The sequence below is a fragment of the Rhipicephalus microplus genome, chromosome 4 (assembly GCF_043290135.1).
Source record: "Rhipicephalus microplus isolate Deutch F79 chromosome 4, USDA_Rmic, whole genome shotgun sequence".
In the NCBI taxonomy this organism is placed as follows: domain Eukaryota; kingdom Metazoa; phylum Arthropoda; class Arachnida; order Ixodida; family Ixodidae; genus Rhipicephalus; species Rhipicephalus microplus.
This window is the reverse complement of record NC_134703.1, coordinates 11,477,713-11,504,233: the sequence shown is the minus strand read 5'-3', so window position 1 is coordinate 11,504,233 and position 26,521 is coordinate 11,477,713. Positions and strand designations below refer to the sequence as shown.

Below are 26,521 nucleotides of genomic sequence, written 5' to 3'. Positions count from 1 at the left end.
ATAGGAACGACAGGAAAAATTGAATAGAGTCGCAGCAGGTAGTGCGCTGCCCCGCCCCCTTCTTTCTTTTTCTTTCTTTTCTTTTTTTTCACAGCTGATTGTGCCACGTTGATCGCGCGCCACGACGGGAACGCTACGTTTTCCCTAGCTAGCCGGGCGGGTAGGGGCAGCGCACCACCTGCTGCGACTCTACTCAGTTTTCCCCATCGTCCGTATCACTGAGATTCAATCTCTTAATCACACAAGCTGCGCACGCAGCAAGAGAACGCGCCCCGATTCTGCAAGGTGCGGTTCATTCCATTAATTAAAACGGCCTCTTCATTGCACAGCAGCAACTGAAACGCCTTATAAAGGTGTGCACGTGGCGCACGCAAGCGCGAGCCGCACGAAGGTCACACGCGCTCGCAGCGCCATAGCGTCTTGTCGCGTAAGTATTGTTTAATTATTTTTACGATTTAAAACGTTAAATTAAACATACATAGTAACATGAAATAAACTAATTTCAATAAATCATTTTTAAATAATATGACAGTTATCAACACGAAACAAAAAAAAGCTCTTTCGTATGCGTCACACTTGCGACTGAAGCCGGCATTGTCGATGCCAAGCATGGAGGAAGGAAAACTCCTTTCTCCATGATGCCAAGCAAACCAGACGGCCGGTCGTAGTCCAAAAAAGCGCGACAACAGAGCAACAGTGTAACGTGTAACTCTGTGTAACTTTTAGCTTGTACGTATACTTCTTTACGTTAGCGTGTTACCGGATACCAGTTTGCGTTCACCGCCTTACCGAAACGCGCCTCTTCCAACGTTTTGAGCTCCTCATACGTAAACATGTATGCCTTTACGTTTTTGCAAACCATAAATGGTGATGCTAACTGCATTCCAACTGCATGTAACTTACATAGGATTTAATAACTGTTGTGGCAAAATCATGAAACTTTTTTTATCGTGTACAACATCCTGGTATACGTAAAAAAGTGAGAAATACAAGGTTACTGTAACGATAGTGTTGACATCTTGTGACCCTTCGTGCAAGCACAGTCATGAACATGTTGGCTTACGTGTAATGTTCTTGTGGTGAAAATGATTAAAAAGGTAACTCATTTGTAATAATGCCGCTACGCCGTTTTTGCACCAGACGAACAATGCACGATGTTTCTGCAATAACAATGTTGTGATTTGGTTCACTATGATCGCGCTAGATGGCGCCGCCTATTCTGAATACTTGATCGGGGGCTGGCATATGTTTGGTTTCTATGTTCCAGGTTATTCTAGCTTTGGTAATCTGGCTGAAACAATGTAATTGCTATTGGTGCCCGCACTTTGGCTTATTTTAACTTAACAGCTAGAGTATCCGCAGTGCTGATACCACGAGTTCCTGCGAAGGTGGACCCTACAAGACAGCTTATCTCCGCTAGGAGGCCAGTGGTGGCAGCGTTGTTTATGGCCGCGCGGACGCATGGCCCCAGTGCCTCAGCGATCGTGCGACGCATTTGTTTGGGGTTTCGCGCATGGGCAATACCACCGCCCCAACGTCCTGGGTACGCAAGCCGCATGGGTACCCAGCACTAAAGCTCCCTAATGAGGTTTGCCTGCGCTAGCGACTGTTTGCGCGAAGGCAATCTACATCGTGTCGCTTGCCGCTGCCGCGAGCATTTTCGTTGTTATGGGGTTTGGCCTTCAGGACGCGTCGTTACAAGCACTCTACCTGTTACCAGTAGCCTCCATTGCACGAGTGGCGAGCATGTTCACCGTAAACAAATCGATTTTCTGTTGTTTCCCAACGTGCGGCGAACTCTACTCTGACGACCCGTCACGCAGTTCAAGTCAGACGGGGGGAAACCCGCGGCATCGGCGCATTTAGCGATAAGACTGCGTTTCCATTCCATCGTTGCAAAGATTGCTATCTCTCGTAGCTTCACTTCTGCTTTTTTTTACTTGCCGTCTCGTAACTGTTGAGGCTCCAAAAGACGGACGCTTGCAGCGCTGTCAATAACCGACGGGCTCATACTTGAGTTAGGCCTACACCGGTGACTCATCGACCGCCACTGAACGTCGTGAGTTTGCCATCCTCCCTGTACCGCGTGATATTGGGGCTCTTTCTGAAGTTCACACCAAACGAACGATCGCCACACCCGCTTCACAAATTAGTGCGGTGCGGAACTTCTTTACTACGGCAGGTAGTCGACAGCACCATGACAAAATGACACATGTCCGTGCACGTCACGATGTCCGTGTCCTTCTTGTCTCTGTGTCGTCGTTCTGTTCTCGCGCTATAACTAACGTCATGAAGAAACAGACGCCGGAAACGCCACTTGGCCAATCGGGTGCCTAGGTTTTGTCACGTGCCCCAAGCAGCCAATAAAATCGTGCGCTGGTGCTGCTCAATGTTTTTTGCCGGTGGTGCTTTTTGCTGAAAAACCAATGAGCAAGGCGAGCCATAAGTGGCGGGAAATTGAAGATGAAGAACGACCCTTCCAAACGAGACCAAGATGACCACGATAGCTTGTGTGTAACGGCAACAGTTCGGAGTGGAAAAAGCGTGACTTTAGCGTCACGCTTTTATTTCTGCTCAGATTCATCGCACAGGGGTGTTATAAATTGATTTTGTGCCAGAAATAATGACGCAAGACGCTAGAAACTTCTCAGATAAGTGCAAAAATAATTGCAGATTGCGAAAATGTTAACTTCAAAAAGTCGGTTTTTTTTCACGATTTTCGGCTTCTTAAGACACGTGCCCCTCCTGAACAAACAAGAATTTTACCATAAACACTATATTTGAAAGTGACAAAGCAGTTCTTTGACGCAAAACGTTGCATATCTTGCAGCAACCTCTTGTTTTCTGCTTGGTATTCTAGTTCCACTAGCATTCCTTACAGTTTCTGCAAGTTTCCATCCTCATAGACTGGTGCTAGGATGCTCTCAGAGACAGTCCGAAGCAGAAAGTGAAGCTAACTGTTGTGCTGGGCTGCTTTGCATTGCCGTTGCTCTCAGTGTCAAAGCCCGAAAAAAAAAAAAAAAAAACATCCTCAGACTTGATGCAGCTTGCTAAAGATCAATAAACTCAGCCACAAGCACACAGAATGCCATTCTCTGAAATCTTTAATGTTGCATGCTACCTATTGCAGCATCTAAGTTAATTTAAAACTTGGGCGATCGCGCAACTTCGGAGTGCATTCAAAAAGCAAGGCTGAACGGTTGAAAAATGCTACATAAAGAAGATAACTACAATTCTCCTTTACGACAAATAGAGCGGTGTGTCCGCGAATGGCGCAGAATACCTTGAAAGCAGCAATGCAAATTATCTATAGCAGCTGGTTGTCTATGACAATTCAAATATAAGATCTAAAACATTTCGACTACGCTCATGTGAATAGCGAGTTTTAGGTTCAGTGCAAACGGTGATTTTGGTCAAATAATTTTGAATCAAGCTTCAATACTATACATAAGCATGTTTCTCATGACCTAACCAATCTGCAATTTTTTTCAATTTTTTTTTCAAAGAAAGTGGGAACAATTTTGGATAGTAGCAGCATCTGACATTTGAGAGAATGCAAGTGATGACCTGTAAAATATGTCATGCTTTAAAACTTACTATACTTCAAGCATATAAGCCTATACAACAACCTTTAACTTAAAAAAATGATAAATAGATGTGAGGGTAGTATGATCAATGAAGTGAGGCTTTGCGACTAATTTATCCTCGATAGGTGTTTTCACAGCTTAATGCTCCTTTACAGCTGTGAAATCACTTTTACGAAAGGTTACACGCAAATTATTACGCTTAGGTGCTTTCACGGTTTAGCACCCGTACACTGCAATAAAACCACACTTACAGGTGTTATACGCTGGCTAATATGCACTAATTCGTCAGTTTTTTTTATTATTATTAACTTAAATTAGAATCAAAGCGAATTCAAATACTGCAATATTGGTTCAAGCATTCGAAGCATGTGAATTCTAATATTAAAAAAATTCAGGGTTCCCAGACATTGTGGAGTGATTGTATATTCAAAGTGGCAGTAACAAAAACCACCACCACAATGAGGCCAATTATCTTAACTTTCGAACCAGCACTCCTGTATGGTGATTCACTGAAAGATATAGCGCATCCCAAAAAACGTGGCTGATCCCCCTATGTAAGAATCAGTGTAACTATAAAGTGAAACGCGTCTTTACAGAAGTAGTTTAGTGTTTATTGTGCATTGTATCAGCAACAGCAACAAATTGCAAAGTCACATTAGGAACAGCAAGCAGCTCGAAACTTGCAGTGCACATCTCAAGCAGAACGCACCCACGAAATTAGCATTCATAGGGGGAGCGCGGACCAACAACTGTCACATTTCGACGCTTCAAGGGACCCTGAAACAGTTATGACGTTTTTTCACGAACACATTGGGCCGGTAGACCAAGTCCCAAGAGTAATTTAGAGAACGATTTGAGCTCTCTGCGTAAACTGTGTAATTTATTGCAACGCTTTAAAGCTGCAAATCGCTCCAGATTGCTGGAGATCGCTGCGGCTCGACCAAACGCCTTTTCAACTGCCCATACACCAAGCGACACGCTCTGCCCCTCTGACATCATCGTTTCCAGCTGATCTGATCGCCTGTGGAACGCGCAGCACAGGCAGCCAGTATCGGATCGGCGGCGGAACTTACGCGTTAGCCGACACATGCCACATCGTGACACAGGCACAGTAAAAGCAGAGCTTAGCACCGAGCGCTCGGAGAAAGAGTTGAGGGCAGTTGAGGGTGAAAGACGGAGCGGAGGAGGAGGGTACTTTTTTAGTACTCGTAGCTCCGTTAATAATGGGTGTTTGGATTGAACTCTGGTGCCAATGATTTGCTCCAGTAGTGGTCCAATTAAAAACGAAATGTGAAAAAAAACCCTTCAGGGATCCTTTAAAGAGTTCTGTTCAAACAAATACGCAGGAAACGAGCATACAAGGAGAAGCGCGAACAACTGTCCCGATTCTTCCTGCGTCGTGTGTCAGCAGCGCGCTCCTTTTGTGAATGCGGCTGCGCAGCGTGCAAAGTGACCTTCATCCTCTTTCGAGTTACGAGGCTGATAAGTGCACGCACAGGAAAAACCACGCTTCGTGGGGGTGGTGGCTTGTGAGGTGAAAACCTTTAGAGTGCACCCAAAATGAGCCCGTCATGCCCTCTCACCACTGGTAACGAAAGCGCGCTACAGTTTCGAAGCTCCGAGGACTGCCAAACGGTGTATGGTGTATATTAATGGCTTGCCGTTAGCATTTCAGACAACGTACGCTTTGTGGCGTAGTGGTTAGCACTGCATGCTGAGGATTCCGTGCAACAGATGCTTGCCTTCCGATTTTTTTTTTCTTTTCAATCTCTTAGTATATATTTTTCAACGTCACTTTCATGGCTGAAATACGTCAGCAGAGCCGTGGTGGACCCCGGCATAAAGCACTTTCATGTTATAATCTCCTTCGCTACGATGCAGGGGTGTAAAATGATCACGAATGTGCAAAATTTTGTGGTTAACAATAGAAAGGGCCCAATGTAGCGAGACATTCCTCAATAACCCAGATACAGAACAGGTGCGCTGGTAGCACCTCAGAGATAGAAGAAAAGAACTGGCTTATATTCAGGACGATTTCACGATCTACATTCACAGGGAGTCACTGCAGAGAACATGTGCGGTTGGAATTTTTCCTACAGTAAACGAGTCATCCATATACTTACGCATTTAAAGTGTCCTGGAGGCACAATAACACTTCTTCGCGTATTCGAAAATTTTTGTGGCTGAACGCTGGCATCATCTTCTCAAGGATGTACTGGAACAAAAAACAAAACATTTTGCTTCTCAATGTGGGGCACTGTGAATCAAAATGGACACTAAGGAGGAACACTAGAGTAGTTTATGGTCATCTTTGAACATCATTTTCATAGATTCACTTGTAAGAGGTTGACTATGAGAAGAGAAAATGAATGCCAATTCTTCGCACTTTCAGCATATATACAGTAGGTTTATACTACCACAACTAGTCCCAAGTAGGCTATGTCAAATTCACTAAATAATAGACAGTTGTTGTATAAACTAAACACACAGCAACACGGCCTTTTGCTCGCACTTATTTTTTTTTACTGACCAAAACTGTTCTTGTGGTTTTATTCTTTATTCGGTGAGTGCCCCGCTTTGCTCAAAAAGGCGTTACAGCAGGGGGGTTACAGACTGGAATAAAACAATTCTTCGTTTATACAGCACACTTGTTTGTCTTGCAGCCGGTTCCAATCTCTAATGGTCATCACAAAAAAGGAATTATAAAACATGGTCGTTCTTGCACGATACTCTTTCACTTTGCGTCGGTGGCCATGTCGACTAGATATGTAACTGGGTTCACTGAAATAGTTATGACGGTCAATCCCAGTCCGCCCATGAAAAACAGAAAAGAAAAACTTCAAACGCAGTTTTTTCCTGCGTAAAGAAAGCAATTCCCAAACCAATTCAGCTTTCATAGCACTGCAGCTGTCTCTCCGCTCGTACCGCCCTAAAACAAACCGCGCAGCTCTGTTTTGTATTTTTTCAAGCTTATCAATCAAGTTTGCCTGCATCGGATCCTACACAGGACATGCGTATTCCAAAATCGGTCTAATACATGTGAGATAGGCTGTATTTTTTAATGTTCGGGGTGCCAATCTTAGGTTCCTCTGAATGAAGTTTAGAGCCCTTGCCGCTTTGCCAGCAACGTGATCAACATTGGCATTCCATGAGCAGTCATGCGACAAAACAACGCCAAGATATTTGCATGTTGGTTCGGTAATAACAGTATGCGTATCTATGGTGTACGCCATTACTATTGGTTTCTTTTTTTTGGAAACACGCATATGAACGCACTTTTTGGGGTTTAGCGTCATTTGCCACTTCTGGCACCACTGTACAATACAATCCAAATCATTCTGCAAATAAGCACAGTCACCTTCGTTCTGAACCTGTCGATATAACACACAATCGTCGGCAAATAAGCGCATGCGCGACGAAATACCCACAGAAATATCATTTACAAAAATAAGAAATAAAAGAGGCCCAAGGACAGAGCCTTGGGGCACGCCTGATGTAACGTTAACATAGGATGAACACTTCCCATTTAAAAGAACGCATTGACGCCTGTTCAGCAAGTAATTGGTTATCCAGATGAACACATTTGGGTCGAAATTTAGAGTCTGTAATTTATCCAGGAGAAGGGAGTGTGACACGGTGTCAAAGGCTTTTCGAAAATCTAAAAACACACAATCTGTTTGCCCACCTTCATCAACGTTGGAAGCCAGCTCGTGAAAAATTTCTACAAGTTGCGTCGTACAAGAAAAACCTTTATGAAAACCGTGCTGCTCATTTATTAATACATTATTAGCAGTAAGATGGGTCAATATGTGCTTGGATAAAATGTGCTCGAAAATTTTGCATGCCACTGACGTCAATGAAATGGGTCGGTAATTTGTTACATCTTTTTTTGAGCCACCCCACACTTATGAACCGGAACAACATGAAAAATTTTCCAATCTTCGGGTAGAGTTCCCGTTGAAAGGGATTTTGAATAAATTATATAAAGGTAAAGGGAAATTGGCAGTGCACATCGCTTTAGAATACGAGGAGAGATGCCATCAGGACCAACTGCTTTTAATAGTAAAGCTGTGGGAATAGTAAAATTTCAGGTGCAAAATGAATTTGAATATTGAAGTGTGTGGGCGAATCGAATAAAATATTTTTCAATTATTTCATGTTTTTTAATACTTCAAAGCGAAACTGCAGAAAAAAAAATACGAGAGAATATTCTCTCGATAGCTACATGAAAGTGTTTATTGCTAGGCTGAAGAACTGTTGGCAGGGTGGTGTTTCATAATTGTCTTATTAGGGACGAGATTGCAATGCAGACGCCAAATTGTATTTATGCACATGATTTGGTGTAACCAAAACATGCGTTGGCGAACTAACCCATGAGTCGGCTCACTCGGACTCACTCAGATCGAGCCGCGAGTCTGAGCGAGGGCGGCCGAAGAAAATTTTCGTGAAAATGAGTCCCGCGAGTCCGGCTCTGAAAAATTTTGGCGAGTCCGAGCGAGCCCAAAGTGCAAAATATATTTCTTGAGTGAGTCTGAGTGAGTTCTACTTTCTTTTGCCGACCTAAGGTCGTATATAGTCATCTTCGGCATTACTATCAGCCTTACCAGGATTCACGTTTACACTCACATCTACTCACAGGTAATCCAAAGCAGTGTCTTTCATACATCACTTCAATATTTATTAATTTGAGGCGTGAGTAACCCATTAAAGTGCCTTGATCTCCACCAACTACTCTTCCAGGAAATTTCTTGACTATATTTTATGCTGTCATCTTTTACAAGAGAAATGACCTTACTGGTATCGATGTTCTCAGAAGTCATATTCAAAGGTAGTATGTCAAACGGTACCAAGAAGAGCACCGATCACGTGACATATTGGTGTTAAACAACATTGGCACCATGATCGAGGAAGCTCATTCTAGACTGCCGGACTCATGATCTACTCAGACTCGGATCGAACTATGAATCTGAGTCCGTGTGAGTGATGTTTTGGTGAGTCTGAGTCCGAGTGAGTCCAAAGCTCAAAATATATTTTATGAGCGAGTCTGAGTGAGCTCCACAAGTTTTTCCAACCTATGAACCAAAGTTTTGCCGACAACACTTTACATAGGAAAGGCAAAGATGCTATTTTCTTAGCACCTCCTCTCAACTTCTGTGGAAACCCAAGCGACATGGCGGACAAGGATGTGCCTCCTCCGAGTCCAGAGTTGCAAATCTGCCTTGTGGACATCAAAATACAAGAACATATGAAATTTTGAATGTTAAAAATCTTTGGCATCCGATTTTTTGGGGCTTTCTGCCCAAACTTCAATCCAAAACAGCATTAATTGAGACCCAACCTCAGCCACATATACCACCTCCATGTTCGAACCAGCGTTTTTTTAAGTCAATTTTGGACAGGCCACCATTGGAATCTGAGTTTGGCTATATATAACACTAAAACGTTATCTAGTGAGGCAAGTCTAGATGAGCTATTCAAGGAATTAGAAGGAGTTGAATGGGATGTAATAAGGCTCAGCAAAGTCAAAAGGTCACATGTTGCTTATACACTGCCAAAGAAACGACACGTCTTGTGCTATTGTTGACAGAAGGGGTGGGGTTTCCTATCCATAAAAAATATAGCTGGAAACATAAAGGAATACTACAACATTAGTGAGAGGATGGCAAGTTTAATAAGAGGTACAAGACAAAGGCGGTGCGCACCTACATGCAGCCATGATCATCATTTCGGGGTAAGGTAAAGAGACAATACTGATAAGCGACATTAATTTCAAGCTAGGCAAGAAGCAGACTGGCGACCATGCAATGAGGGAATATGGCACTGGATCTAGAAATTCCAGAGGGAACCTACTAGTAGAGTTCTCGAATACCCACTACAGAAAATGGGCTAAATGTAAGCGAACGTGGAGAAGTCCTAATGGCAAAACTGAAAATGAAATAGATTTCATTCTGTGTGCACACCCGGGCATCGTACAGGATGAAGTAGTTGGCAAGATACGATGCAATGGCGACAGAATGGCAAGGCCTCGAATCTGCCTAGACATGAGAACGGAACAGCAGAAACTAATATGCAAGGAGCCAATCAAAGAGCTTGCGCTGAGAGAAAAGGTACAGGAGTTCAGTTTTTCTTAAGAATAGATTCGCGGCTTTAACCTAGGAAATTGACGTTAGCGTCGACACAATGAACGATAATCTGACTGCTATCATTAAGGAGTGTGCAATGGAAGTCGGGCGGTACATTCATAAGACAGGAGACTGGCAAGCTATCCCAGGAGACTAAAAACCTCATCAAGAGACGTCAAACTTTGAAAACCTCAAATTCAACAGACTAAAATAGAGCTGTCGGTGCTTTTGAAGTAAGTCAATCGGCATAAAAGGAGCCTACATCAGACGGTATAACGTGGAAAGAATTGAGCATGCTACAAAGAGCGGAAAAAGCCTAAAAACTTTGAAGGCAAAACTGTGCATCGTGATCATCAGTCGATCATCATGAAAAGATGTGACGAACACTGCGTGCACGTTTCACTGCCACTTTGTAGACTCTCAGCTCAGGAACCTCTTGCCAGCGCTTTTGTGCAGCTTCAGCATCGCGTGCTCTCACTGCAGCACGTGCTGCAGCCCCTTTTCAAGCCCTTCGCTCCACCGTCATCGTCACTCATACACACAGACTGCCGGTGAAAGGAGAAGCGCGCCAAGTGCAAACGCATTTTATAGCTGCACCTCTATCAGTCTTCTATCAAACTGGAGCGCCGCAGCACCATCTAGTGAGGAAGCTGAGTACTAGCACAATGGCCATAGCAGTGACTACGATGGACAATAACAGTGGACAAGCCTTAAGGAGCTTCGCTCATAAAAGGGAATGTAAAACTGCTGGTAAGGCTAACGTGTTATTCTTTTTATCTTTCTATATGTCTTTTGTTTTTTTTTATGAAGGTTTTTCAATTGCTTCCGCTTTTGTTGTCATTGCTTGCGTGCATAAATGTTGTTGTTTCAGGTGGGATGACTTCGTCAGGCATGGATGCCGTTAACCCTCTCTATACAAAGTGTAATTTTTCTTTTTGCATAAAATCAAAATCAAATGAAATCAGCCCTGTTGAAAAATGGTGAAGAGATTGTGTTAGAAAAAAACTTCCAGGCTTGTGCGGAAGTCACAGCGAAAGCTTTCTTGAGCTATTACGGCTTCCGTAATTTTTGTGTACTCCACTATGCCACTATTGATTCTTCAGAAAAGCCTCGTACCCGCTGCACACTTATGCGGCATCATGTGTGGCTGACCAAGAATTCAGCCTGAGGCAGTTGTAATGGGTTGGACCAACTCGTATTGTGTGACGTCCGATTGTTACTGTGCTCGGCCTCCTTGGCTCGTGTGTCGTCAGTGTTACCTGCATGTCGTCTGTATTCTTGAATGCGATGATAGGTGTTCTCGACTCTCACTTCGTTGGTGTCGCTGGTCTTCCACTGCTGACACTTGCGTTCGGCTTCCTTGGCTTGCACCTAATCTATGTTGACATCGCCATTCGCGAACGCGATTGGCTTCGCTACGAAAGGTCTGTGCACACTAGCGGGAAGCATGCCCCGACAGCGCCCCACCCGTCCGCGTGATCGCGCAGCAAGCAGCGGCGCACTGTCCACATTTTTGGTGCTATGAGATTCTCAAGACCGACAGATGGAGAGAGGTGGCGAGGGTGAGATAATGCCCATGTGTAGAATGGGCTCGAGTGCTGCGAGCAGTGGAGAGGGTGAAGCGAGAGAGCTGACACGCAGTGAGTGCGTGGCGGGCGAGGGAGAAAGATGTCACTGCGCACTGCTAGGAGGGCGTGAGCAACTTGGCACCACTCCAACAACTGCGGCGAGGGGAGTGGTGCAGATGGAGGGACAGCGTTACACAGGCTAGTCAAAGAGCTGCTTTGCATCTAATAAATAAAGGCAGGCTGACTCAGTAGACATTTGTTAACTGGTTTGCTTTTTAACCCTCCATAATTTGAACTTCAATTAACTTTAACATTTGCCCAGTCCCACTTGAAATCTGAATAGTGTGATTGGTGACAGCATGCGCAATGTAACGAAGCAATTGGATTTTTCAATCTGACCCGAGAGTGGTTACCAAAAGCTCTGCACAAAAACAATGACATCAATGGACAAGCCGACCAACCTGAGGAGATGACACCTTCATTATTGTCATAGTGAAGTACTTTGCCTGCTCCCGCACCTGCAACAAAGTGAAAAAGAAAAGCTTTGGTGTAGCTCTTGACTAACCACAAGCAAATTTTAAGGGGCCCTGTACAGGGTAATTTTAAGCCTGTGTCTAGTAATTCTAAAATTGAAACACAATTGCTCTAGCAAATCATATAATTAATGCTACCATCATTAATTAACAAATTTGATTATTACTTCAAAATGCCTGTGAAATATGTCTGTCAAAACTGGCGCCCCGCATGCACGGTAAAGAATGAAACGATGTGGGTGCTTCTGTGCAATTCCAGCCTGTTAAAAGTGTGTTGCCCCAGAAAAAAAAAAGAATCGCATTCCTAGCATAAGCAGCCAGAACCACCTCGAGAGCAGCCCGACAACAGAGCAAGAGGGGCAAGGAACCCTCGTCGGCTGCCATTGATTGATTTGTGGGGTTTAACGTCCCAAAACCACCATATGATTATGAGAGACGCCGTAGTGGAGGGCTCCGGAAATTTCGACCACCTGGGGTTCTTTAACGTGCACCCAAATCTGAGCACACGGGCCTACAACATTTCCGCCTCCATCGGAAATACAGCCGCCGCCGCCGGGAATCGAACCCGCGACCTGCGGGTTAGCAGCCGAGTACCTTAGCCACTAGACCACCGCGGCGGGGCGCTCGTCGGCTGCCAATTTTGGTTATATGTGTGCCCCGCAAATGTTCTGCGGCAACAACAATACTCACTTTCTTGTGAAACGTCACACAGGGCTTTCATTTACATCACAATGTGGCAACGCAGAGCGGTGCTGTCACCTTGAACGAGCACTCACACTTACTTTAGAGCCAGATTAAAATGACACTAATTAACAACCAGAAGATGCCGTATATACAGGACAAAAATATCAAGGCTTCGATTTTGGCGTGAGGGTCCCTCTAAACCAAAGGAAGGAAGAAAATGAAAATGAAAAAAAGAAACAATGATCCACAGATATGCCACGCAATACACAAGCCCGTTTCAGTGGTTCCATCACTGGGGTATTCTACAGTTACAGAAGCATCAGTGCTTCTATTCATGGCCCTGCAACCTTGCTTTCAACGAGTAAGGAAGCATCACTGCTTGGGCGCTTGAAATCTAGTACAGCTTCATAAGGACTCCAGTTATCAAAACCTTAATGCTTTAATCTCCTTCAGAGCCCATGCGCTGATTCTTAAAATAAAATAAACCCAACCAAACGAGAGAGACCCAGTCAGGTTTAGGTGCACATTAAAAACCCCAAGTGGTTTGAAATTGGCACAGCCCTTTACTACGGGATCCCTTACGATCATATCATGGTTTTGGAATGATATGCCCCAACAATTGTTGTTATGATTGGCATTAGTGTTATTGTAACCCGCCCAACCACTGTACACAGAAACTCCTCCATTCGGACAGTAATTTCGTTTCCTCCACCATGAGGTTTGCCTCCATTCGTGTTTCATCTTGGAGTGTTGGTTTTTGGAGTGTTAATTTTCACAAGTCGAACTCCATGTTGTAGGTCCCATAAAACTGACATCATAAAATGAGGGACGACTTTGCTACCGCACTGACGGTAGGTGGAAAGAACAATTAATAAGTCACGATGGAAAGAGATTAACTTTGTCATTAATGACGGGCTTTAAGAACAAAATTTAGGGGCAAGTAAACATAAATGAAGAATAAAAGAAAAAATGACAAGCATCTGCATAGTCCGAGAGCATGCAGTGATGGACTGTAAAACCAGAAAACTGTATAAGTAAAACATCGAATTCAGTTGGAGAAGCATTCAGAGCGGCCCACTACAACAGCAACTCATTTTTTTCACATACAGTCGACGTCCGATTTTCCAGACCCTCAAGGAACCGGAAAAACGTCCAGAAAATCGGGCAGTCCAAAAAAAAAACAAATGCAAGCAAAAACAAACTTTTTTAATAAGTGTTTTTTTCTGACGAAAAGAATCACAGCAGGAGTACAAAATTTTCATTGCAATTAGGCAAATGCATCATTTAGGTGGCTCTGAAAAACTGTTTATAATAAAAAAAGAAACATCAGCAGCAATATAAAGAAAGAAAAGAAAAAAATCCAATGTTGCCAACACTACTGCACTTGTAAACACTTAGGCGCGAAAGAAAACAAAAAAGTCAATTTCATTTGCACAGCTTTCCACTTGCCAGCGATGATGTCTGCCTCGATTTTAAGCTAACGATATGCTGTCGCTATAAACCGATGACAGTGTCAGTACTCGCGTAACTCTGAGCTCATTGGCTGTGTAGGTGCTGCCTCTTCGATCTTGGTGTAAGAGTCGTCGCAATCCTCCGTAACTTTACGAATGATTTCGTCATAGGTCAATTCCGCACATAGCTCGAGGTCTGTCAGCGTCGGCAAACCCTTCAAAGGTTATCGCCGCTGGAATCAAAACATCGGCATCAGGTAGATCTCCGAAAGCAACGTCTGCAGGTGGAAGTTTGCCGCACACGCTGCCCACTCCGGGCAAGATAGCTGTCTCGCCTGAAGTGAAAGCTCGCGCAACGAGAACAGTTCCACAGGGTCTGCTGTATAACCGCCTTCTACGAGTCCGCAAGCATGCCGATGGCAGATCACAGGTCAACAGCGTAGCTTTTTCAACTGTCGGAGCACAGGCAGCACAACACCATGCGACCATGGCCATAGATTTGACTAAGCTACGGCTGGCAACGAATTGGCGTGAGCTGGATTGCGGCATTTGCGGCATTTCTCTCTTTTCTTATTTATTTATTCACAGATACTGCAGGCCCTCATCGGGCCCATACAGGAGTGAAATACAAGAATACAATTATACCATATTATTTATACTCTGAATAGCTTGGCATAATTGAAATAATATACAAGTAAGTACAAAACTGGAAAGTAATAGCAATGTTTAGTACATATAGATTTATGGTATGTCGAGAGTAACAAAAGGACGATGCGACGTTCAGCTGGGCCAGCGACTAAGTGCCCAGTACTGTTTATTCATACCCTAGGGGTGCGGCCTCACCGGCAAACACCGCCGAAAACGCACTCCCTCACCAGAGAAGGATTGGCCACCCTGGTGCAGTATCTGGCCACTACCTCCCACATGCTTACGTCAATTAACTCACGGCCCTCAGTCCCCAGCAGCTGCGAAGCAACTGACCACGGCGGCGGTCAGATCTGCAACGCAGCAGAGGGTGCTAAGAATCTCTGGATCCGGACAGGCCGCCATTGGAACCTGAACTTGGCAACGTTTAATGCTAGAACCTTATCTAGTGAGGGAAGTCTAGCTATACTATTCGAGGAGCTAGAGGGCGTTAAATGGGATATAATAGGGCTCAGTGAGGTTAGGAGGACAGATGAGGCCTATACGGTGCTACAGAATGGGCACGTCCTTTGCTACAGGGGCTTGGCAGACAGAAGAGAACTGGGAGTGGGGTTCCTAATTCACAGAAACATAGCTGGCAACATAGAGGAATACTATAGCATTAATGAAAGGGTGGTAGGTATCGTAATTAAACTGAATAAAAGATACAAGATGAAGGTAGTACAGGCTTACGCGCCTACATCTAGCCATGATGACGCTTCAGTTGAAAGCTTCTATGAAGACGTGGAATCGGCAGTGAATAAGGTAAAAACACAGTATACTATAGTGATGGGCGACTTTAATGCAAAGGTAGGGAAGAAGCAGGCTGGAGACCAGGCAGTAGGAGATTATGGCGTTGGTAGTAGAAACGCCAGAGGAGAGCTACTAGTAGAATTCGCAGAACGCAATAATTTACGGATTTTGAATACCTTCTACCGAAAACGAGAAAACCGCAAGTGGACATGGAGGAGCCCTAATGGCGAAAATAAGAACGAAATAGACTTTATAATGAGTGCACACCCTGGAATCGTGCAAGATGTGGAAGTGATTGGCAAGGTACGATGCAGTGACCATAGAATGGTGCGGTCTCGAATTCGCCTGGGCTTGAAGAAGGAACGGCAGATACTGATACGCAAGAAGCCAATAAATCAGCTAGCACTGAGAGGGAAAGTACAGGAATTCAGAGTGTCGCTGCAGAACAGGTACTCGGCTCTTAGTGATGAAACCAACCTTAGCGTAGATACAATGAATGATAATCTGACGAGTATCATTACGGAGTGTGCAGTGGAAGTTGGAGGCAGGGTAGTTAGACAGGACACTGGCAAGCTTTCCCAGGAAACGAAGAACCTAATTAAGAAGCGTCAAATCATGAAAGTGTCAAGTACAACAGACAAAATAGAACTGGCAGAGCTTTCGAAGTTGATTAATAGACGTAAAGTATGCGATGTAAGAAGGTATAACATGGAGAGAATTGAACACGCTCTGAAAAACGGAGGAAGTGTCAAAGCATTGAAGAGGAAACTTGGGATAGGCAAAAGTCGGATGTATGCACTAAGGGACACAGAAGGCAAAATAACTACCAATATGGATAGGATAGTTAAAATAGCGGAGGAGTTTTACAGAGATCTGTACAGTAGCCGAGACAACCACGACCTTAATACTATAAGAACTAGCAGTAACCCAGATTACACCCCACCAGTAATGATCGAAGAAGTCAGAAAAGCTTTGGAGAGCATGCAAAGGGGCAAGGCTGCTGGTGAGGATCAGGTAACATCAGATCTGCTGAAAGATGGAGGACAGATTGTGTTAGAAAAACTAGCCACCCTGTTTACGAGGTGTCTCCTGACGGGAAGGGTACCAGAGTCTTGGAAGAACGCTAACATCATCTTAATACATAAGAAAGGAGATGACAAGGACTTGAAGAATTACAGGCCGATCAGCTTGCTCTCTGTAGTATACAAGCTATTTACAAAGGTAATTGCTAACAGAGTTAAGAAAACATTACAATTCAATCAACCAAAGGAACAAGCAGGATTGCGAACAGGCTACTCAACAATCGACCACATTCGTACTATCAATCAGGTAATAGAGAAATGCTCAGAATATAACCAACCACTATACTTAGCCTTCATAGATTACGAGAAGGCGTTTGATTCAGTAGAAATAGCAGCCGTCATGCAGACACTGCGGAATCAGAGCGTCGATGAAGCATATATAAACACCCTGCAAGAATTATACAGGGGATCACCTGTTACCATAGTGCTTCATAAAGAAAGCAACAGAATACCAATCAAGAAGGGTGTAAGGCAGGGGGACACAATCTCCCCAATGCTATTTACCGCGTGTTTACAGGAGGTTTTCAGAAGCCTAGAATGGGAACAGTTAGGGATAAGAGTTAATGGAGAATACCTTAGTAACCTGCGCTTCGCCGATGACATTGCATTGCTGAGTAACTCAGGGGACGAATTGCAACTCATGATTACGGAGTTAGACAAGGAGAGCAGAAAGGTGGGTCTTAAAATTAATCTGCAGAAAACGAAAGTAATGTACAACAACCTCGGCAAGGAGCAGCACTTCGAGATAGGTAATAGTGCACTTGAAGTTGTGAAAGACTATGTCTACTTAGGGCAGGTAATAACCGCAGAGCCGAACCACGAGATTGAAGTAACTAGAAGAATAAGAATGGGGTGGAGCACATTCGGCAAGCACTCTCAAATTATGACAGGTAGTTTGCCACTATCCCTCAAGAGGAAGGTATATAACAGCTGTATCTTGCCGGTACTTAGCTACGGAGCAGAAACCTGGAGACTTACAAAGAGGGTTCAGCTTAAATTGAGGACGACGCAGCGAGCAATGGAAAGAAAAATGGTAGGTGTAACCTTAAGAGACAAGAAGAGAGCAGATTGGATTAGGGAACAAACGGGGGTAAAGGATATCATAGCTGAAATCAAGAAGAAGAAATGGACATGGGCAGGGCATGTAGCGCGTAGACAGGATAACCGCTGGTCATTAAGGGTAACTGACTGGGTTCCCAGAGAAGGGAAGCGGGTTAGGGGGAGACAGAAGGTTAGGTGGGCAGATGAGATTAAGAAGTTTGCGGGTATAAATTGGCAGCAGCAAGCACAGGACCGGGTTAACTGGCGGAACATGGGAGAGGCCTTTGTCCTGCAGTGCACGTAGTCAGGCTGATGATGATGATATACATCTCTGTGAACACTCAGTGGTAACCTGGTAACCTTGTGCAGAATGTTTTCAGGTTCTGCCCTGGTAGTCGTATCGCACTGGCCAGGCGATGGTTGCTCCTGGCTGACCCTGTGGTTCGGCCTCGGAAGAGAGACTGAGGAAAAAGACACGAGATGCAGTCCATTTCATCGTATAACTTCGCTGGGAGTTTCCACGATGTAGGATCCTGGATGCTGGGCCCGGCTAAGAATTTAGACTCGGCAACAGTTACCCACACCCCGTCTCCTGAGAGAGATCCCGGAGCTCTCTCGCCCCATGACAACGGTTCAAGCCCCTAGCTTGCCTTTTCTTAGCGAAGGCGTCCTTCTGGACGACGTCTGGCCGTGGTAATTCCGGTCACAGCTTGCCCTGGTCCCTGGGAATGCGTGTCCGTAACCGTCGCCCCATAAGGAGTTGGAACGCGCTGTACCCAGCGACACCTGGTGTGTCACGGTACGCCAGCAATGCGAGGAACCAGTCGTTGCTCTTGCAGATAAGATCCTTCATAGTCTTGAAGCCCGCTCCACCGCACCGTTCGATTGAAGGTAACAAGGACTGCTAGTGATGTGACTAAACCCATAGTTCTGGGCAAAGCTTTCAAACTCGTGTTACGAGAAAAGGGAGCCATTATCACTTCCAAGCACTTCCGGTATGCCGAATTGAGCCATGACACTCTTAATTGCCAATATAACTGCTTGGCTGGAAGTGTTGCGTAGCTTGATGACCTCTCGATAGCGTGAATAGTAGTCTGCAAGCAGCAGAAAAATTTGTCCCTCCATGTGGAACAAATCTGCACCCACTTGTTGCCAAGCGTACTCTAATGAAGGTGTTGGCAGCAAAGGCTCAGCATGCTGGACCCTCGTAGTTGCACAACATTCACATGAATCCACCATACACACAATATGTTTGTCTATATGAGGCCACCAAACAGCATCATGCGGACGTGCCTTGGATCGGTTGACTCCCTGATGACCTTCGTGAAGAGAATCCAACACGTCCCTCTGCGGAGCCTCCAGAATCATCAACACCCTCCTTTCAGGAGCAGTCCCTTGGATACGGTCAGCTCACCTTGGTACTTTCAATACTTCTAGAATTTTGATGGAACTTTGTTTTTTTTTTTTGCGGCCAACCTAATCTTGACTGCATTACTTCACGAAGGTAACACACTCACCATCCATCAACTGGTGCTGACGAGCCGCTTTGCTAACTGGTGCGCCTTCCTCGATGTTGCCGATGACCTCACTAACGTACAACTCCACTTGGTTTTCTTCCACTGGGGACGCTGGTGCAATTGGTGCTCTTGAGAGAATATCTGCCGTTTCCAGCAGATTCCCCGGAACATACAGAATCGTGTACTGGTACCTCATGAGTTTCAGTCGAATCCTCTGGATCCTTGGTGGCAAAGCGTTGACGTCCGTGGATACAAGCGATGATGTGAGCGATAAATGATCAGTCTCAATGGTGAAGTGTAAGTCCCGGACATACTCGTCAAACCGATTGACAGCCCATGCAACTGCCAAGCCTTCTTATTCCATCTGGCTGTATTTTTGCTCCGTTGGTGTGAGGGAGCGTAATCCGTAGACCACGGCTCGGCGCTCTCCGCTTCACTAGTTTTGTAACCAAACGGCACCGAAACCAAACAAACTGAAATCTGCGAATACGATGGTCGGGTCCAAAGGGTGGTAGTTAGCCATGCAGATGTTGGATGACATCATTTCTTTTGGAAAGCAAGCTGCTGGGCCGGTCCCTACACGCAGTCACTTTTTTTGTTGAGCAGTCTTCAAATGGGGGCACTCACCTCTGACAGACGTGGTAAGAACCGTCCCACATGGCTTACCATGCTCAATAGTCTGCGGATGCCACCGACAAGGGGTTCAATGCTCTTGACAGCAGCAAGCTTGTCTGGGTCCAGTGAAATACCGCTGCCATCGATAACAACGCCGAAGAACTTGACGCTTGTGACGCGGAATTGACAATCCGACTTGTTCAGGGTCAGCCCAGCATTTCTCAGTCGATTCAGCAATGATTGAAGCCGTCTGTCATGTTCTGCATGGTCACGGCCAGAAACCAAAATGTTGTCGATCATGTTTACGACCTCGTCTTGACCCTCAAGAATGTAGCTCATTTGGTGCTGAAAGTATTGGGAGGCCGACGCTATACCGAATGGCAGTCGACGGTAACAATAACGTTACTCCGAACGACATGATGAATGTTGTTAATTCTTCAGACTTTTCAGCCAGTTTTACTTAATGAAAACTTGATGTGGCGTCAAGCTTCGAGAACACCTGATCATTACCCAGTAGTCCCAAAACTTGGTCGGCGGTGGGCAAGATATGGCACTCACGCAACACCACCTGGTTCAGTCTGGTGAGGTCGACGAAGATGTGATATGAACCGGATGCCTTCGGTACAACAACCATATCAGCGCGCCACTGTGTAGGCTTTGTTACACGTCTGATCACGCCCTCCACTTCAAGCCTGTCGAGGTCCGCCTTCACGACACCTTGTAAAGGGATGGGCACACGTCTTGGGACCAGCAGGGAATAGGGGACAGCATCTGGTTTTAGGCATATAGTGTAAGCTTCTCGCAGCTCGCCCATACTACAGAACAGCTTGTCTGATGCCACCTGGACGCCTTGCATCTTGACAACTGGATCCACGAAATTGATCACCCCCAGCTCTGGATAGCAGGAAACCCAAGAAGTAGCGTGACCTGCGACCGAAGCATGTAAAGTCGTTGCGTTGCCGACTTGTTCTTCCACTGCAGAGTGGCGGTGAAAGTTCCCAGCACATTTACTGGTTGTCCCGCATGTCCTGAAAGTTTCCCTTCTGGCACCTCAAGATAAGACGGAATTCCAGAAAATGTACTGGGGACGACTGTGACCTCGATGCCGCGGTCAATTTTGAAGCGTAAAATCATGCCGTCCACTCTTACATTGATGAACTTAGCCCACGCTTCTCTCTTAGAACCAACAGCACCCAATTCCACAAAAGAACGATGTTTGCTAGCCCAGCAACCTACTATGAAATAACCCTTCTTTCCACATTTGTTGCAGATTGCTAGGCGTGCGGGACATTCTGAGCACAAATGTAAGGAACGGCCACAAAATCCACAAGGCGAACACACGTGCATCCATCAGCAACTGCATTGCGCGCCTCTCGCTGCTGTGGGCAGTTCTGCACGACTTTCGCTGCGTCCACGTTTATCGCTTCGGGATGCGTTATCGCCACTGGCGAACATGCTGACAGATTTGGTCTTTTCTTCTCTGTGCCTTCCGCTTGACGGACACAAATGAGCGTTTATCTAACGTAAGCTTTGGATTGTGGCACAGCTTATCGGACAACTTCATGTCACAAAGGCCAACGATAAAATGGTTGCGGACCAGTTGCACCTCTATGTCCCATGCAGAGTAATTGCAGTGTTCCACCTTATTTCCCAGTGCGATGAAGAACGTGCCAGCTGTCTCGCCTGCCTATTGAACACGTCGGTGGAACCTTGCACTCTCGTACAGCTCGCTGGCAGGGTGTACGAAGTGTCCGTCGAGCTTAGCGATGATGACGCTGTACTTTCCATAGTCTTCGTCCCAGACTTGCAATGAACACAAAATGCCTCGTGACCTGGTTCCCAGTAGCGTTCTGATGCGAGCTTCATCGTCCGCTGCAGGATGACCCGTTGCGAAACTGCAGTCCTTGAACTGGTGACGCCACCTTTGCCAAGCTCCTGGGTTCTCGAAGTCGAAATAAGGTGGCGGTCGCAAGTTAGGCCCAGCGACCATGGCTACCATGGCTTTCCCGCCGGTCACCGCAGGTAGCTTGCTGTTCTTGGTGTTCTTGCCCAAGGGCATTTTTACTATGATGCAGACCCCACGTCAGACACCATGTCCTGAGTAACGAAAGGACGATGCAATGTTCAGCTGGGTCAGCGACTAAGTGCCCGGTACTCTTTATTCCTACCCTATATATGCCCTTCTGTAAACCCTCATTGGTGCCCACTGTTAGTGGGTTACTAGTGTTAGTGTAACTGATGCCACCTAGGATTCATAGAACAAAATACAACAGTACCACATGATAGACAACCCAACTGCACAAAAAAAAATGTTTTTCGATACACACAAGTCACTTTAATTGCACACAAATCAAAGTATTTTCAATATGCAACACTTGTACCAAAAAAATTAGACTTTCCTTATGTTTCATAAATGAAGCTGTCGATGCAGCATTCACTGCTTCTGCAGATAACGCATCCCAGGGAAAAGGGGAAAGAGAGCGAACTTGTGGACATTAATGTGGCTAAGTGGCTGCCAAAAAGTTTCTCGTGATTCATCCTTGTGAAAAGTTTTGAAGGTTGCTGAAAATAATGATCCCATGATAATTTGAGGTCCCCATGGTGACGCTGATAGATTAATTTCAATCTGTATACTAAACCGCGCTGCTCCAGTTTTGGTAGGCTTGCCTTAATACATAGATTTATTACACTCTCGAGAGTAAGCTAAATTTAAGACTCTTTCCACTTTTTTATTCAAATATTGTTGGGTCCAAATATTGAGCTCCAAATATTGTCTGCATACTCTAATTTCGGTCGCTTGTATGCTCTCAGTTTTACCGTGTGTGATGATGTGGATAGTGGTGCATGGCCGTGACAGTAAGAGGAGGAAGCTGGTGACGATTACCGTGTGGCCACAAGCGAAGAGCAGAAAGAGGAAGAGCGGTGCAGGCAGACATCAGCGTCAGTAGTTCATCGAGTTTCTCGGTGCACCAGCGGCCTACTGTTCGAGCGACTTGGTGCGACTGTTCCGGCGGCGCTGAGATCTCGTGTTTAGTTCCTTGGTGCACCGGTGGCCTGCTGTTTGAGCGGCCTGGTGTGACTGTCCAGCAGCGCCAAGATCCCGTCCCTGGCTCCTTGGAGCGCCAGCGGCCTGGTGCGAGTGTCTCGGAGTGACCGGGAGTGATGCCGCAGCTGGAAGCGGCTGACTAACCGCCCCCGAGGCGCGGTAACAACCTCGGATCAACTGGCCATTACGACTCCCTGCTGAGCAGTCACAACCGAGGCGCACGCGGTGACGAGCCATCCCAACCTTCGTCGGGCCATGTAGTGCCACCGGCGCAACGACAGCGTGAGGAGGTGAATGTAGGAGTGCGCAGCATGTCGCAAGTAGACGGAAGGTTAATTGGCAAACAGTATTGAGCCTGTAAATATCCTGTGTGGTTTCTAGTCTTGTCTATAAAGTCGTCTGTGTTTCATGTTTGAAGGCCCCGATTGCCGAGTCATTTTAATGAACGAATCCTGGGCCCACACTTAATCGCATTACCACCAAACCGCAGGAGGATTATTACATAGCTTCCTCTTCAAAAACAACAATTTCATTAGTGCACCCCTATACACGTTTTCAACATGCATTTCCCACTTGAGGTTACTGGTGAGTGCGACTCCTAGATATTTAACATGATCAGCTCCCTTGATGGTAGCATTTTCTAAAGAATAAGTAAAGTGAAGGGGCATCGTTTTGTTGGTAAGCATAATAGGATTCGTTTTTGAAGGATTTATTTTCAGTAAGTTATAGTGAACTACAAAGGTTAAGGTTTAATGGTTAAGGTATGGTAAGCTACTAGTAGTTATGGTCTGCCCGTCTGGATTAGATTGGGTAGTAGTGTGCAAACTGAAGGTGATTGAAACATTTCCCAATTCCTGCTAAAATTAGAAGTGTCAAAACTATTTTGACGTGGTCGGCTATTCTTGCACAGTGTGCCACAATTTCAACTAATTTTACAGTTTTTTGCTCAATCTTGTGCAAAAGAAAGGATTGTGTCAAATCTGCGCAATTGATGCAGCTGTCACACCCCTGCCCTGCAAAAAAACCCGCACCTCCCCTTCTTAAGCACATTTTTCTGGTTCTTGGAGAGGGTTATGTGCAAAAAAAATACGGTAATTAAAGCTTGGCAATAAGGAACCCAAAAATAAAATATACGGCTGCATGTAAGCTTGGCAAAAAGACGTGCACAGCTGACACCTTATTTGGTTTGAAGGGGAGATGAAGCATGCTGACAAAACTAATAAAATTTGGTTAGCAAAAAATTTGACAGCATGAAAATAATGTAAAATTCACTAGATGCTAGAAGCAAGTATTAATAATGTCCTCTTTCTACTAGTACTGAGAAAACCCCAGAAACCTTCAGTACAGTAAATCTATAGCGTTACGACGACTCAAACCTACACGTCAAGAATCACAATAAATATGCCAAAGACTTACAGAATCTTTGCTGTCACCCATTCTGTCCATGGTTGCCGGAATGACTGTGAGAGAAAGCAGTTTTCACATCAGAATATAATTCTGCAGCAGTAGTTGGCACCAGTGAAAGCAAGGACTCTGTACAGTGATTTGAGTTCAGTAGGCCAAATGGAAATTGTTTTTTGCAGGAGGCCACATTCTATCTTGCATGAACCCAGAAAAGTGAACCTACTATTTATGGCACAGAAAAATTGGCAAGGCTCAGAAGCACAACACACAGCACACGCTACACAATGTATCAACATGGTAGCAATAAGGCCATGAACATTGGCAACACAAACCTCTTTGCAAGCTTATCAATAGTCACCCTTCACTACTGGCAAACAGCACAAGCTAAACAAAAGCATTTAACAATGTCACCAAGCCTATCCTAATTCTCCACGGCTGTCATAACAGCCAACTGCTGGAATGGTGAACATCGAACAATGGATCGGTTTAAACTGATAAATCTTACTTTGAGAACTCTAAATTCATTAAATTAAGCCTCATATTTTTAAAAGCAACGGAGAAAACCAAGGTTAGAATTCAGATTCCAAATTTAGTACCAAGATCTCCGCCATGATGTCATGAATTTCAAAGTATATTTTTTGCAATTTGGCAACACTGGCTACATCTGAAGACAATGTGCTTTATTTTTACCGATTATGAACTACTACATAGTATCAAAATCTCAAGCATCATGGCACTTGGTGATGGAACTTCAAAGTGGTGTTGCCAGTTGCATTTTCTATTTGTACGTTTTCTCGCTTACCACACATCTAGCAGCAAGCATGGCAATTCTAGTATTGTGGTTTTCTAATACCAGAAAATCAGTTCTCTTAAGTGTGTGCAGAAGAGAGGCTTGTGTTCACAATGGCACAAGGGCCTTGCACAAAACCAGCCCGTGTAGAAACTCTCAGTAGAGTTACGCCCACCTGTGGAGATGTATGGCCGGAAGTCCTCCTTGAGTCTTTCCGCCAGGATTGAAAGGATCTCGAGACCATTTTGTGCCACCTAACCACACAGGAACAACAATGAACAAGCCACGAATAAAACAAAAAGCACCAACAGCTAAGAAATCTGCTTGGCTACAGTATATACAGATAAAGATTTGATCTCATCGAGCTAGGTGAACTTGGTTTGTATATAGAAGAGAGCTTACAAAAGTCCCAGTTTTTCCCAAAAGTTGAAGTAATAAGAGCAATAACATATCACAGAAACAAAGGCTCAGAACTTTAAAAGGGCCCCAAAGCGCCCCTATCAGATATCACAAAATAGCTTCACTGATGAAGAGCATCGTCACACGAATTCTCTGGCAAAAATAACTTTGAATCCTTCATGCATAAAAGGAACTAGTAGCAGTTAATCATGCCTAGACAGTTTTCTCTCTTTTGTACATGTCCACATACCAAGCTAAAGCTCCACAAAATCCAAGGCGAAACCTGACCCAAAGGTCACATACCCAAACGTAAACGAATGGACCAAGAAAATGAGTTCTGTTTAGCAAGAGTTGCATTTATTGAGAGACGAACAGGGGTGCACGATTCATGATGACGAATGGTGCTTTACGGAGCGCCAGGATGGCATGTGAACGACGATCAGTGACTATATGAGGGCAAGGCACATATAGTTTTTAAAATCAGAATATCGACATGGGTGGCGGGAGGTCATACAAGTAACACTGCATAGTCAATTTCCTTCATACCAAGGGCTGGGAGGCAGGTGCTTTTTATAGTGTAAATACTGCAACAGCAACCAGAGACTGGGCTACGGATACATGACATTGAAGGTATGCACATCTTTTGAAAACTCGAAGAGTTACTAGTGTTTAATGAAAGGTTTTGCCTCAAAACACTGAAGGATGGAAAGGAATTTGCTGCTTGTATAGGGATGGGAAGTGCTTTCTTCTATACAGCTCTACTTCTACCCATTGTGGGAGGATATGCAACATTGTCAGTGGCTCACCACATCTATCGCAGCTGGGCGAGTCACACCCCCCCCCCCCCCCCACACACACAAAAGGTGTACGTGTGCCCTATTCTTAATCTACAGAGTGTGACTTCTGTACAGCATGTTTTTGATGTGGGTGGCCGGTTACCCAGCACTGGCATAACCATGTGCGGCTTATTTGACTGCTGTTCTTTTGTACCTGAATCTAAACCTCAAAGCATCCTATTGGATCCCATGTTTGGCTTCAATCTCGAGCAGATTGTTTCAGTCCCAACTCGAGTACGGGGAACGTCATCCTCGATCTTGGACCTTGTTTTTGTAAGTAACAGCCTTCCTACAAATGAATCTCGAGTAGACATACTTGATGGTTTATCCAATCACAAAATGGTATTATGCACATTGCCTTTTATTAGCCCACCAAAATTACATGGCCAATTAAAAGAAATACCTGCAT

General features: G+C 45.0%; 1 protein-coding gene across 8 annotated transcripts in view; it reads right to left on the bottom strand.

The window, feature by feature from the left end:
- LOC119171618 (CLIP-associating protein 1-B) overlaps nt 1-26,521 on the bottom strand; it is a 274,680-nt gene that overhangs the window by 232,734 nt on the left and 15,425 nt on the right. For all 8 annotated transcript variants that reach the window (XM_037422393.2, XM_037422396.2, XM_075892178.1 and 5 more), the window contains exons 3-6: nt 25,053-25,131; nt 24,100-24,143; nt 11,739-11,795; nt 5,711-5,802 (exon numbers count right to left, since the gene is read on the bottom strand). In XM_037422393.2, coding sequence (XP_037278290.2) covers nt 5,711-5,802; nt 11,739-11,795; nt 24,100-24,143; nt 25,053-25,131 — 272 coding nt within the window. The remainder of the gene's footprint in view (nt 1-5,710; nt 5,803-11,738; nt 11,796-24,099; nt 24,144-25,052; nt 25,132-26,521) is intronic.